Genomic DNA, 15,803 nt, shown 5'->3' with positions numbered 1-15,803 from the left:
ACACGTATCTTACTGTATTCTGACAGATCAAATAACTGGTATTTTATCCATAGATATACTGTATTTTAGTTTTTCACTGCTTAAATTATGATTTCAGAAATGAAGAACATATATTTAGAGAGTAATATTTTGAAACTTTTGCATTCAGGTGGAAAATAAATTAGGACTGACATGACAGACGCCATACTGGCAATTGGGTTCTGTTCACATCTGCATTGTAGATAATTGGAGCTGTAATATCTGAAACATCTGCTTAGCTTGGAAGATTTTACTTCTGTATTTTTGTGTGATTGATTAAAGGTATTTGAATCCAGATTAAAGAGGCATTTGGTTCTTCATTTAAGATAATAAAAAATTCTATCATGGCAAATGTCCTGTGGAGAGAATGGGAATAACAACACTCAAATACTATAATAAAAAAAAAATATATGACTTGAAGAGACCTGAGTAGTCTCGAAAGCTTGCAATGTGTTACCATCTTTTCAGTTAGCCATTAAAAGGTATCAACCACTGAGGACTCTCAATTCTGAATATTTTTCTATATAAATATAAAATTTATTTGTATTGTATAATGAGTAATAAGGTAGCGTGTGTAAAAGAGTGTATTTGTGTAGCAAATTTATTAATTCATTACTTTTCAACATTGCAGGGAGACACATCCTATGTCAAGGATCGTTGGTGTGTTTTTGATGGATTCATGGTGTTTTGTCTCTGGGTATCCTTAGTGCTGCAGGTAAATTTAAAGATCACAATTTTAGCTTGTTTAGAATATCAAATATTAGAAGTCAAATATTTTTTTCTTTAAGAAACCATATACACTTTTTTAGGCTTAGGATATTGCCCATCTTTATCAGAACACACAGTTAGTACAGAAGCACATGCTGCATGATTCCTTTGTATAGCATCACATTAAAGAGTTTTATTTTTTTTTTAACTTCTGTGGAAGCATGGTTGAAAAGCAATATCTGACTTTCATTTGTCCATTTTCATAGATTTTTGATTTATTATTACTTTTGCCAGATTCAAGTTATTTCTGTCACCATTGTGGGTTTTTCTGTCGTTAAACAAGGGGTACCAACGATTTTGACCATGTGTATATACATTTTATATATATATATATATATATATATGTATATATATACATACAGCTCTGGCAAAAAGTAAGAGACCACGATCGGTCTATTTTTGAGTAAAATGTAAATTGCTCTTTTATTCTATAAACTACTGACAACATGTCTTCGAATTTCCAAGCACTAAATTTTGTATTTATTTTCAGAAAATGAGAAATGTTCAAAATAACAAAAACATGCAGTACTTGCAGACCTCAAATAATGCTAAGAAAAAGTTCATAATCATTTAGAAACAACAATACTAATGTTTTAACTCAGGAAGAGTTTAAGAGTTTAGAAATCAATATTTTGTGGAATAACCATGATTTTCAATCACAGTTTTCATACTTCTTGGCATTCTTTGCACCATTCTTTCACACTGCTTTTGGGTGACCTTATGCCACTCCTGGTACAAAAATTTAAGCAGTTCTTCTTTGTTTGATGGCTTGTGACTATCCATCTTCCTCTTGATTACATTCCAGAGGTTTTCAGTGGGGTTCAGGTCTGGAGATTGTGCTGGCCATGACAGGGATTTGATGTGCTAGTCCTTCATCCACACATTGATTGACCTAGCTGTGTGGCATGGCAAATTGTCCTGCTGGAAAAACCAGTCCTCAGAGTTGGGGAACATTGCCTGAGCAGAAAGAATCAATTGTTTTTCCCGGATAACCTTGCATGCAGTTTGATTGTCCTTCGCAAAGAATAACCTGCCCAATTCCAGCCTTGCTGAAGCATCCCCAGATCATCACCGATCCGCCACCAAACTTCACAGTGGGTGTAAGACACTGTGGCTTGTACACCTCTCCAGATCTCTGTCTAACTATTAAGTGGTGGCAAAGCTCAAAATTAGACTCATAAGAAAAGATTACCTTACTCTAGTCCTCTATAGTCCAATCCTTATGGTCTTTGGCAAACTTCAGCCTGGCTCTCCTTTGCTTCTCATCGATGAAAGGCTTTTTTCTAGCTTTACATGACTTGAGCCGTGCCTCTAGGAGCCTGTTAAAAACTGTTCTAGCCGTGCACTTCATCCCAGCTGCCATTTGCCATTCCTTTTGTAGGTCACTTGATGTCATCCTGCGGTTGCTGAGTGACATTCGAATAAGATGTCGTTCATCCCGGTCAGTGGAGAGTCGTTTTCGCCCTCTGCCAGTCTGTAGCTTTGTTGTCTCCAATACCTGCTGCTTGACCTTTTTGTAATGGACTACTGTCTTAGAAATTTTAAGGATGGAGGCAACATGACGCTCACTGTATCCTTTTGTTAGTAAAGGCAAAATTGAGTCCTTCTTTTTCTCACTCAAGACTTTTCTTTTCAACTGCTTTGGCATGGTTAAAAGTTATTTTTTCATTCCTATTACTTGTGGGATATTACTAGCACTTATTTTGCCTTCCAGCTTGTCCTATTGCAAGAGGATTGTGGACACCACAGCAGGGTTTTTTACACTTTTCTTTATTAAATAAGATTTGGTTCAGGTGATCACCTAATCAGAAGCACATTAAGTAGAATGAGGTGCCCTCTGGTTGGAATTCAACTGACACTGGAATGGAATGGCTGTCAGACATGTAGAGAAGCTGTTTTTTATAAAACTGTGCAGTGATCTCTTAATTTTAGCCAGAGCTGAATATACAGTGGGTACAGGAAGTATTCAGACCCCTTTAAATTTTTCACTCTTTGTTTCATTGCAGCCATTTGGTAAATTCAAAAAAATTCATTTTTTCTCATTAATGTACAGTCTGCACACCATCTTGACTGAAAAAAACAGAAATATAGAAATTTTTGCAAATTTAATAAAAAAAGAAAAACTGAAATATCACATGGTCATAAGTATTCAAACCCATTGCTCAATATTGAGTAAAAGCACCCTTTTGAGCTAGTACAGCCATGAGTCGTCTTGGGAATGATGAAACAAGTTTTCACACCTGGATTTGTGGATCCTCTGCCATTCTTCTTTGCAGATCCACTCCAGTTCTGTCAGGTTGGATGGTGAACGTTGGTGGACAGGGCAGCCATCAGGGCATTACTGCCCTTACTGCTGTATGGGGCCTGTTGAACAGCACTACGCAGAGGGGCCCACAGGTTTGGGGCCCCACTTATGTGGTCCCATCCATCGGGCTCCATTGCTGCGGTGCACACATCGGTGCTGGGGCCCAGGAGCATTCTTGGAGCTGTGCACGGTTGTCTCACTTTGACGGCTGCACAGTTCCTGCTCCCTCCATCTTCTCTGTCCATCCTGTCAGGTGACGGCATGTACGCAATAACGCCATCACGTACGCATTGTCTGACATGTACTGGACGCTGGAGGCAGAGCTGCGCTGTAGGGGAGCGACTGTGAGGTAAGTATACAAAACTTTTTTGTTTTCTGTATCAAAGGAATTAAATTGGTGAGGGGAGGAGGAGGAACTGCAAATGATGACATGGGGAAGGAGTAAGGGGGACTGCACATAATGATGTGAGGAGTGGGTTTACAGGGGACTGCACATGCTGAAGTGGAGGGTGTGTTAAAAGGAACCACAAATGATGGCATGGGGAAAGTGGTAAGCGGGACTGCACATGATGATGTGGGTAGGGGGTTTAAAGGGGACAGCACATGATGATGTGAGGAGGGAGTTTAAAGGGGACTGCACATGATGAAGTAGGGGGTGTTAAAAGGAACCACAAACAATGAAAGGGAGGGTAAAGGGGACTGTACATGAAGTGGGGGGTTAAAGGGGACTGCACATGATGAAGTGGATGGTTAAAGGGGACTGCACATGATGAAGTGTGGGGGTAGGGGAACTGCAAATGATGAAGTGAGGAGGTGAGGGGGACTGCAAATGATGAAGTGGGGACAAAAGGGGATTGAACATGATATAGTGGGGGGAAGGAGACTGCACATGATGAAGTGGGGGGAAGGGGGAGGCAGAGTTGAGGTGGGGCCTGGGTGGAATTTCAAGGGGGCCTGAAAATTTTGCAAGTATGGGACCTCGAAATTCCTAGTGGCAGCTCTGTTTGTGGACAGCCATTTTCAGGTCTCTCCAGAGAGGCTCAATTGGGTTTAGGTCAGGGCTCTAGCTGGGCCAGTCAAGAATGGTCACAGAATTGTTCTGAAGCCACTCCTTTGTTATTTTAGCTGTGTCCTTAGGGTCATTGTCATGTTGGAAGGTGAATCTTTGGCCATGTCTGAGGTCCAGAGCACTCTGGAAGAGGTTTTCAACCAGGATATCTCTGTACTTGGCATTCAGGTTTCCTTCAAATTGCAACCAGTCGTCCTGTCCCTACAGCTGAAAAACACCCCCATAGCATGATGCTGCTACCACCATGTTTCACTGTTGGGATTGTATTGAGCAGGTGATGAACAGTGCCTGGGTTTGTCCACACATACCGATTAGAATTATCACCAAAAAGTTCTATTGTCATCTCATCAGACCAGAGAATCATATTTTTCATAGTCTGAGAATCCTTCATGTGTTTTTTTTTTAGCAAACTCCATGCGGGCTTTCATATGTCTGGCACTGAGGAGAGGTTTCCGTCAGGCCACTTTGCCATAAAGGCCCGACTGGTGGAGGGATGCAGTGATAGTTGACTTTGTGGAATTTCTCCCATCTCCCTACTGCATCTGTGGAGCTCAGCCACAGTGATCTTCTTTACCTCTCTCACCAAGGCTTTTCTCCCACAATTGCTCAGTTTTGCTGGACGGCCAGGTCTAGGAAGACTTCTGGTGGTCTCAAACTTCTTCCATTAAAGGATTATGGAGGCCACTGTGCTCTTAGGAACCTTGAGTACTGCAGAAATTCTTTTGTAACCTTGGCCAGATCTGTGTCTTGCCACAATTCTGTCTCTGAGCTCCTTGGCCAGTTCCTTTGACCTCATGATTCTCATTTGGTCTGACATGCACTGTGAGGTCTCATATAGACAGATGTATGCCTTTACAAATCAATTCCTTTCAGTTTAATTAAACACAACTGGACTCCAATGAAGGAGTAGAACCATCACAAGGAGGATTACAAGGAAATGGACAGCATGTGACTTAAATATGAGTGTCTGAGCGAAAGGGTCTGAATACTTATGACCATGTGATATTTCAGTTTTTCTTTTTTAATAAATTTGCAAAAGTTTCTTCATTTCTGGTTTTTTTTCCAGTCAAGATGGTGTGCAGAGTGTACAGAGTTATAATATATTATATAAGAGGCGGACACCAAGACATAGTCTACTGCACCTTGCTAACCGCCTCCAATAGGTACATATGCCCAAAGATGCTGCACGACAGAGCAAACAATGACTCTATCTTAAACCATTGTAGTCAATGGCGCCATCTGTGCATGTGCCCAAATCCCGATTTGTGGGAATTATGGACGCAAGTCCCGACAAGGCCACTAAACATAGGAGAAAACGTAGTGTGGAAGGGGCCCAACTATTTTAATGATAATAATTAAAATTTATGCACTTTGTAAAATGAAGAAAAGTTATGCTGTATTGTACTTTGTCAGAATTTGCTGCAATTCATTTGGTAACTTGGGATTTAACCTATTTTTTAGTGTTAGCTATCCATTAACACAACTACCAATACGATATGCTCGTCTTTCCCGTGAGACAGTAATCCTGTAATTATATTTATATTGAAATGAAGATTCATTTTTATGTATCACTTAACTTTGTTTTGTCTTTTTCCGTAATCAGGTGTTTGAGATTGCAGAAGTAGTTGATCAGATGTCTCCATGGGGAATGTTACGGATTCCTCGTCCTTTGATAATGATTCGTGCTTTTCGCATTTATTTCCGATTTGAACTGCCAAGAAGTAGAATAACAAACATTTTAAAGTAAGTCATCTTCTAGTTCCTTTCTTATTGCTGCCATGGCAACTGTATATATTTTAAAGATGCTGAATAATACTGTATTTATTTTAAAAAGCATGATTTATTTTGTATAATGAGTATATACACTTTGAAATTCGGATTATTCACAATCTCTTCATTTCTGAAACTATAATTTATTGAGAACTTAAATTATTCAGATTTTTCACTGAGTTTGTGATGTGTTATTTTAAATGTTTTTTTATAAAAATCTTTTTAAAGAGTATATAAATGTTTTTAAAGAGTCTACCTGACCCCACCTGATCATAGAAACCAAAGGAAGAAACCACAACATTAGTTAGGTGTCTTGTCAGTTTGTCACTGTACATCAAAATGCATGTACATGCAGGGCAGAACATTGTAATTCGCTTGCATGAAGCAGTGCTGCAGTTCACTGCACAGCCGGGGGTTAGTCGTGGCATTGTTCAAGAGAAATCCTGAAGAGACTTTGTCTTTTCATTTTTAGGATGAGAGGGGTCCCAAATTACAAAATTCCCACTATCGTATTATAACTCATGATACCAACATACAATAACATTAAAAGGTGCAACACTTTTTTATTACAATGCAAACATAATTACCGTACCTTAGATTTTCAATTGATAGACTGAAAAAACATTCCATTCTTTGCAGTTAGGATTACGGTTGGGTTAGGGTTGAGTTAGGGATGTGCTAGGTTTGGGGTTAGGCTAGTAGTTAGGGTTGTGGTTAGGGTTGGTGTTTGAGTTGTAGTTAGAATTAAGTTTTTTTCAAAAGTAAAAAAAAAATGATGGCGATATGATGGTTAGTGTTGAGCACAAGTTTGCATCGATTGCTTGGGTATTCACGGAGTATCACAGATTCCCGCTTGTTTTTTGGGTGTCTAACAGTCACAAAATATGCGGGACAGGGACTCGAGCATTGCACCTGAGCACCCATGATATTCGGTGCATACCCTAGCACCCAAACTAGAGTAGTGAGCACTTGCTCTCAACACTAATGATGACATATTCAATATGACAACCTAATGTATTCAAGCCTTGTGGGGGGTTCCAAGGCTTAGGCGAATCAGGGGTTCTCCAAACCCGACATTGCATCTGCTCTCGATTCCAGCAAATTTAGCAATCAAACGTGCTCCTTCCCTTCTGAATCCTACTGTGTGCGCAAACAGTGGATTTCCCCCACATATGGGGTATCAGCATACTCAGGAGAAATTGCAAAATTAATTTTGTGGTCCTTTTTCTCTTGTTACTCTGGTGAAAATAAAACAGTTTTGGTCTAATGTAATTATTGTGTGAAAAAAGTTACATTTTTATTTTGTCCCTCCACATTGCTTGAGATCTTGTTTTGAACTCCTTGAGGGGTGCAGTTTTTAGGATGGTGTCACTTTTGAGTATTTTTTGTCATATAAGGTCTTTAACCCCTTCACCCCCAAGGGTGGTTTGCACGTTCATGACCGGGCCAATTTTTACAATTCTGACCACTGTACCTTTATGAGGTCATAACTCTGGAACGCTTCTATGGATCCCGGTGATTCTGACATTGTTTTCTCGTGACATATTGTACTTCATGTTAGTGGTAAAATTTCATTCAAATAACTTGCGTTTATTTGTGAAAAAAATGGAAATTTGTCAAAAATTTTGAAAATTTCGCAATTTTCCAACTTTGAATTTTTATGCCCTTAAATCACAGAGATATGGCACACAAAAAACTTGATAACTAACATTTCCCACATGTTTACTTTACATCAGCACAATTTTGGAACCAAAATTTTTTTTTGTTAGGAAGTTATAAGGGTTAAAAGTTGACCAGCGATTTCTCATTTTTACAACACCATTTTATTTTTAGGACCACATCACATTTGAAGCCACTTTGAGGGGTCTATATGATAGAAAATACCCAAAAGTGACACCATTCTAAAAACTGCACCCCTTAAGGTGCTCAAAACCACATTCAAGAAGTTTATTAACCCTTTAGATGCGTCACAGGAATTTTTTTGAATATTTAAAAAAAAATGAACATCTAACTTTTTTTCACAAAAAAAATACTTCAGGTTCAAATTTTTTATTTTACCAAGGGTAACAGGAGAAATTGGACTGCAAAAGTTATTGTGCAATTTGTCCTGAGTACGCTGATACCTGATTTGTGGGGGGGAACGACTGTTTCGGCGCATGGCAGAGCTCAGAATGGAAGGAGCGCCGTTTGACTTTTTCAATGCAAAATTGGCTGGAATTCAGATCGGACGCCATGTCACGTTTGGAGAGTCCCTGATGTACCTAAACAGTGGAAACCCCCTACAAGTGACCCCATTTTGGAAACTAGACCCCCCAAGGAACTTATCTAGATATGTGGTGAGAACTTTGAACCCACAAGGGCTTTACAGAAGTTTATAACGTACAGCGGTACAATTAAAAAATCAAATTTTTTCCACAAAAATGATCTTTTCACCCCAATTTTTATTTTCCCAAGGGTAACAGGACCCTAAAAGTTATTGTGCAATTTGTCCTGAGTATGCTAATACCCCACATGTGGGGGTAAACCACTATTTGGGCGCATGGCAGAGCTCGGAAGGGAAGCAGCGCCATTTAACGTTTTTGGCTGGAATTGAGATCGGACATCATGTCGCGATTGGAAAACCCCTGATGTACCAAAACAGTGGAAACCCCCCACAAATGACACCATTTTGGAAACTAGACCCCCTAAATAACTTATCTAGATGTGTGGTGGGAACTTTGAACCCCCAAGGGCTTCACAGAAGTTTATAACATAAAGCCGTACAATTAAAAAATCATATTTTTTCCACAAAAATGATCTTTTCACCCTCAATTCTTATTTTTCCAAGGGTAACAGCACCCTAAAAGTTATTGTGCAATTTGTCCTGAGTACGCTGATACCCCACATGTGGGGTTAAACCACTATTTGGGCGCATGGCAGAGCTCAGAAGGGAAGCAGCGCCATTTGACGTTTTTGGCTGGAATTGAGATCGGACACCATGTCGCGATTGGAAAACCCCTGATGTACCTAAACAGTGGAAACCCCCCACAAATGACACCATTTTGGAAACTAGACCCCCTAAGGAACTTATCTAGATGTGTGGTGAGCACTTTGAACCCCCCAGTGCTTCACAGAAGTTTATAATGCCAGGGCATGAAAATAAAAAAATTGTATTTTTTCCACAAACATGATCAATTATTCCCCAATTTTTTTATTTTCCCAAGGGTAACAGGAGAAATTGAACCCCAAAAGTTGTTGTCCAATTTGTCCTGAGTAAGCTGACACCCCATATGTGGGAGAAAACTACTGTATGGACACACGTCAGGGCTCGGAAGGGAAGTAGTGACGTTTTGGAATGCAGACATTGATGGAATGGTCTGCGGGTGTCATGTTGCCTTTGGAGAGCCCCTAATGTACCTAAACAGTGGAAAACCCCACAAATGACCCCATTTTGAAAACTAGACCCCCTAAGGAACTTATCTAGATGTGAGGTGAGCACTTTGAACCCCCAAGGGCTTCACAGAAGTTTATAATGCCAGGGCATGAAAATAAAAAAATCGTATTTTTTCCACAAACATGATCAATTAGTCCCCAATTTTTTCATTTTCCCAAGGGTAACAGGAGAAATTGGACCGCAAAAGTTGTTGTCCAATTTGTCCTGAGTACGCTGACACCCCATATGTGGGAGAAAACTACTGTATGGGCACACGTCGGGTCTCGGAAGGGAAGTAGTGACGTTTTGGAATGCAGACTTTGATGGAATGGTCTGCGGGTGTCATGTGCGTTTGGAGAGCCCCTGATGTACCTAAACTATTGAAACTCCCAACAAGTGACCCCATTTTGGACACTAGACCCCCCCACGGAACTTATCTAGATGTGTGGTGAGCACTTTGAACCCCCAAGTGCTTCACAGAAGTTTATAACGCTCGGACGTGAAAATAAAAAAATCATTTTTTTCCACAAAAATGATGTTTTTGCCCCCAATTTTTTATTTTCCTAAGGGTAACAGGAGAAATTGGACCCCAAAAATTGTTTTGAAATTTGTCCTGAGTAGGCTGATACCCTACATGTGGGGGTAAAACACTGTTTGGGCGCATGGCAGAGCTTGGAAGGGAAGGAGCACCATAGGACTTTTTCAACTCAGAATTGGCTGGAATTGAGATCAGACGCAATGTTGCATTTGGAGAGCCCCTGATGTGCCCAAACAGTGGAAACCCCCAATTCTAACTCCAACCCGAACCCCAACACACCTCTAACCCTAATCTCAGCCCTAACCCAAGCCCTAACCCTAGCCCTAACCCTAACCCTAACCCTAGCCCTAACCCTAACCCTAGCCCTAACCCTAGCCCTAATGGAAAAATGGAAATAAATACATTTTTTTAATTTTATTATTTTCCCTAACTAAGGGGGTGATAACGGGGGGTTTGATTTACTATTTATGGCGGTTTTTATTTTTGGCAGCTGTCGCATGCTAAAAGACGCTTTTTATTGTAAAAATAGTTTTTGCATCACCACATATTGAGAGCTATAATTTTTCCGTATTTTGACCCACCGAGTCATGTGAGGTCTTATTTTTTGCGGGACGAGTTGACGTTTTTATTGGTACCATTTTCGGGCACATGACATTTTTTGATCGCTTTTTATTCCGATTTTTGGGACGCAGAATGAACAAAAACCAGCGTTTCATGAATTTCTTTTGGGGGAGTGCGTTTACACCGTTCCGCGTGCGGTAAAATTGATAAAGCGGTTTTATTCTTCGGGTCAGTACGGTTACAGCGATACCTCATTTAGGTCGTTTTTTTATGTTTTGGCGCTTTTATGCAATGAAAACTATTTTATATAAAAAATAATTATTTTTGCATCGCTTTATTCTGCGAGCTATAACTTTTTTATTTTTTCGCTGATGATGCTGTGTGGTGGCTCGTTTTTTGCGGGACAAGATGACGTTTTCAGCGGTACCATGGATATTTATATGCGTCTTTTTGATCGCGCGTTATTACACTTTTTGTTTGGCGGTATGATAATAAATCATTATTTTTTGCTTCGTTTTTTATTTTTAATTTTTTAGGGGTTCACTAAAGGGGTTAACTAATGGGACAGTTTTATAGGGCGGGTCGTTACGGACGCGGCGATACCTAATATGTGTACTTTTATTGTTTTGATTTTTTTTTATTTTCAAAAAATGAATTTATTGGGGAATATTTTTTTTTTTTTTACTAATTTATTTGGCGATTTTTTTAAAATTATTTTTACACTTTTTTTTAATTTTTTTTTAACTTTATTACATAGTCCCAGGTGGGACATCACTGTCCTGTGACAGATCGCTGATCTGTCACATCACAGATCACTGTGACAGATCAGCAATCTGTCACAGGCAGTGCACAAGGCTTCCTCATGCCTGCGCTTTGCAGGCACTGAGGAAGCCAGCTTCCTCCAGGCCCCCGAAGGCCCCCGTCGCCATCTTGGATCCGGGGGCCTGGAGGAAAGGAGTCCCCCGCAGCAGCGCTGCACATTGCGCTGCCGTGGGGGGCTCAGGGAAGCACGGAGGGAGCCCCCTCCCTGCTGATGCTTCCCTTTAACTCCCGGTACACCGCGATCATGTTTGATCGCGGTGTGCAAGGGGTTAACGTGTCGGGGGCGGTCCGTGACCGCCCCTGCCACATAGTGCCGGGTGTCAGCTGTGATAATCAGCTGACACCCGGCCGCGATCAGCGGCGCTCACCACGTGGGCGCCGCTGATCGCGCTAGACGTACTATCCCGTCCATGGGCATAGGGGCCCGGGTCCCATGGACGGGATAGTACGTCTGATGTCAGGAAGGGGTTAAAGACACTTAAAATGTGATGTGTTCCCTAAAAAAATGGTTTTGTACATTTTGTTGGAAAAATGAGAAATCGTGTTGATTGTGCTGATGTGAAGTAAACATGTGGGAAATGTTATTTAGGAACAATTTTGTGTGACATATTTCTCATATTTAAGAGCACAAAAACTAAGTTTTAAAATTGCAAAATTTTCAATTTTTTTTGCCAAATTTCCTTTTTTCATGAAAAAACGCAAGTCATATCATAGACATTTTACCACTATCATGAACTACAACATGTCAAGAAATTTCAGTCTCAGAATAAGTGGGATCCGTTTGAAGCGTTCCAGAGTTATTGCCACATTAAGTGACACTGGTCAGAATTGTAAAATTTGGCCTGCTCATTAAGGCAGACAGCAGATAGCATTGAGAGCAGGAGGATGCGTGTCTCTTAGCTTTAGCACTGTGGCACTTTTGAACAAGTTAGTCCCCTGAAGAGTTACTTGGATGAAACGCGTTGGGACGCTCCTTTAAGGGAAAGTGTAGGGCTTGTGCAATCTAGGGCTAGTTGTGGACTGCCCTTGTTAGGGCAGGAGCCTGGGGATCAGATAATGGTCAGCTTATGAGGGATGTGACAGGGTATTGTACTCCCATCGCTGCCTTTCTACATGTATGAAGAGTATCCCTGGAGACTCCTGACCGTCTGCGAAATATTGGTGAGATTGTTCCTTTTTTTATTCTCATCTATTGGTGGCTATGAACCCCCCTTTTTTTGGTCTAGCCAGTATATAAACATATGAGTGCAATTGGCTATGGCATTTTGCTGTTATTTTTTATGCTGTATCCAATATATATAGATTGCTGTTTGGATGTTATACTAGCTGCATTCTATATTCCTGTTTGATGCTTTTGGGTGTTTTCAATTATCCCCTGGGGATCACCCAGTGTATGGGCATCTCATTTTAATCACTATTTGGTGACACTTTAGTTCTTGTAATTTTTAAGCTATGCATTAAAAGTTATATTTTATCTCACTTGCTGTTATACATTACCTGCTCATTAAGGTCAAAATAGGCTCGGTCACTAAGAGATTAAGCCGCTATGTGTTTTCTAGTACTCTGAGAAATAAATAATTGGCATCAACCATCCAATTGCCATTTTTAGGCCCAATAAATTATTTTTCTGGACTAGTGTGTGTTTTTAGGAGTCTTGGAAATAAATAATTGGCATTAGTCATCTAGTTGCCATTTCCAGGCACAAAAATAATTTTTCAGGAGTGTGCTTTCTAGTACTGTTGCAGATAAATAAATTGACTCTTCCGCCATCTCTTTGTGAGTAGAGTTTAGATAAACTACTTCCAAAAATGAAGAGTGCATCCAATAAGGAATGTGGACTTGGCTGTGGTGGTGCTGGTGTAGCTGCTGATGGTGGTGGTGGTGTGGCTGATGCAAGAAGGGGACATGGTCGTTCTGTACCTGCTACCTGCCCATATAAAACACCTTCTTCAGTTGCATGCAGGTGACAGGACGTTGTGCATCCTTTCGTAGGCCCCAATACCGCTGCACAAATAGTGAGGCCACAAGATCTTGAAAAGGTGTTAGATTGGATGGTTAAGAGAGACCATGATGGATGAGGTGGTGGCATAGGAGGAAGATAAGCAGGAGGAGGAACAAACCAAATGCACATTGTTATCAGGTCTGTCATCCACACATGGCTCTGAGGGTGGGTTAATGTCTCAATATAAACAAGGTACCCAACTGTCCAGCTAGAGGACAGTTTGGGAGGATGATAATTTAGAGTAGGAAGAGGCAGGGGAAGAGGAACAACCGTGTTCACATCAGGATGGCACTCAGATCAGCTCACGGGCATCACTGGAGTATGGCTGGGGCATACAGAGTACCCAGATGATAGACCTCCCATCGAGGACAGCTTGTTGTTGCCTCTGGGCAGCCTGGTAGATGTGAGCCATTACGTGCTGCAGTGCTTGCAGAATGACCACCAAGTTGCCCGTATTTTTACCAGTGCAAATTACTGGGTGGCCACCATTCTGGATTCCCGACAACGTGTCATTATTACTTCCATCACTGGAGAGGGATCACAAAATGCCTGGATACAAATACAAACTGGTAGAAAAACTACTAATTGCTTTCCCACCTGACAGCGAGGTCTCAGTGGAACAACAAGTTGGAGGAGGAAGTAGTCAATGCAGCTGGGGCACTGTCAGCACTTCAGAAGGCAGGGTTAGCATGGCCAAAATGTGGCATACCACAGCAAACAGCAACACCATGTCAAAGGGTCCATATTAGCAGAAGTCAGCGTTACAAAACTTTGTGGAAGAGTATGTATCAACACTTTTCCATATACTAACAGATCTGTCCCATTTAACTTTTGGGTCTCCAAATTGGACGCATGGCTTGAGCTTGCCCTTATGTCTTTAAGGTTCTGGCCTGCCCTGCGTCAAGTGTCATGTCGGAACGTGTGTTTAGCACAGCATCCGCCTGTCCACATCCAACAATGGGAACCTTAAATTCCTTAAAATCCCTTAAAATGAATCAGGCATGGATCCCACAGGACTTGGCTATACCTTTGGATGACTAGACAACTATCACAGCGTTACCCAGCCAGTGTTCAACTTTAGTTGCCTTTGGTTTCATTTAGGTGCCTCATCTTCAAATACAAAAAGCTGTTGGCTATCTCCTTCGCCTCTTCCACCAACACCCCCAAGTCCACCTCCTCCACCTCCTCCTCCAGTTGGATCTCCACCCCCCAGTTCTAGCTTGTTAGTTTATTTTGGGTTAATTCTCTGTTCTTTGAAGTCAGTTCCCTAAAAAAAAAAAGCAACACCCTCCTCCACCCTTACCACCACATTCATGTCTTCCTCCACTTGGACCTATGCTTCAGGTTCTAGATAGCTAGTTTTAGTTTTGGAGGTTGTTTTAAGTGAGTTACATAAAAAAATAAAAAAAAGAATAAAGAAAAAATAAAGAAAACAGAAAAAGTAAAAAATACTAAAGTGAAAAAAAAGTTTGATTACTCCTCCATTTCTTCTTCCACCCATACGACACGTTCACCGCTTGCTCCACTTTTACTTACGCCTCATGGTTCTAGATAGTTAGTTTAGTTTTCTAATTTGTAGGTTGTTTTAATTGAGTTTCATAAGGGGCATTTCACATTGCGTGGTGTGTCCCCGTCTGGGTATACGTCCAAAATCCTCCGCAAAATGGGGTCCGGACATATGCACCAATGGGGCCATAGATTGCAATGGTGATGGCAAAGCAAACATGTGCTCTGTCATGCATTTTTTTCGAGAGTGTACTCCTATAGGAGACTAACACCTACCTAGTATGTTTTCCTCAGATGAATTTTCAGTACACACAGAACTGTAGCATACATTTTTGATCATTTGGGGTATCATGCCCCATTCTCTGAGGCTGCAATTTTTAAACTTCCTCTGTGTGGGAATTGTGCACCACGCTCTGTGGGTTAAATGTTTAATAATCTTATGTGGGAATATTATTCTCATGCATTAGAATTGGCTTCTTTGGGGGTATTGTGCTGCATAGTCTGGGGATGAAGTTTGTAAGCTGCTTCTGTGGGGACACTCTCCCCCATGCTCTGTGGGTGAAATTTTCAACTTTACTGGTGGTAGCAAGCCTCAGTCTCTGTCTGGGCACTGTTATATTTTTTCTGTTATTCATTCAATTCCTATTTTTCCATTTGATTCCAAACTCCTTGAGCAGCACGTCCACGCCGAACTTTCCTCCCACCTATCATCTAACTTGCTATTCGACAATCTACAATCTGGTTTCTGTCCCAACCGTGCCACAGAAGCTGCCCTGCCCAAAATTACCTATAGCCAAAGCTAACAGACTCTTCCCTATAGTCCTTCTAAACCTGCCTTTGACACAGTTGACCACTGCCTCATACTACAGATCCTCTTTTCCTTTGGAGTCAAAGACCTTGCCCTATCCTGGATCTCCTCATACCTTTCAAACTGCACATCACCCTGCCCTCTTTCTATTAGAGTTCCTCAAGGCTTTGTCCTAGGACTCCTTCTCTTCTCCATCTATGCACTTGGCCTGGAACAACTCCTAA

At 41.1% G+C, this 15,803-nt stretch overlaps 1 protein-coding gene across 4 annotated transcripts in view; it reads left to right on the top strand.

Annotated features, from left to right (window-relative positions):
- NALCN (sodium leak channel, non-selective) overlaps positions 1-15,803 on the top strand; it is an 871,910-nt gene that overhangs the window by 195,939 nt on the left and 660,168 nt on the right. For all 4 annotated transcript variants that reach the window (XM_073569511.1, XM_073569510.1, XM_073569508.1 and 1 more), the window contains 2 exons: positions 650-733; positions 5,764-5,903. In XM_073569511.1, coding sequence (XP_073425612.1) covers positions 650-733; positions 5,764-5,903 — 224 coding nt within the window. The remainder of the gene's footprint in view (positions 1-649; positions 734-5,763; positions 5,904-15,803) is intronic.

This window comes from Dendrobates tinctorius, unplaced genomic scaffold (genome assembly GCF_039654945.1).
Source record: "Dendrobates tinctorius isolate UK_male_01 unplaced genomic scaffold, ASM3965494v1 ptg000026l, whole genome shotgun sequence".
Classification (NCBI taxonomy): Eukaryota; Metazoa; Chordata; class Amphibia; order Anura; family Dendrobatidae; genus Dendrobates; species Dendrobates tinctorius.
Note: the sequence above shows the minus strand (reverse complement) of the source record. Positions and strands in the feature narration are given on the sequence as shown.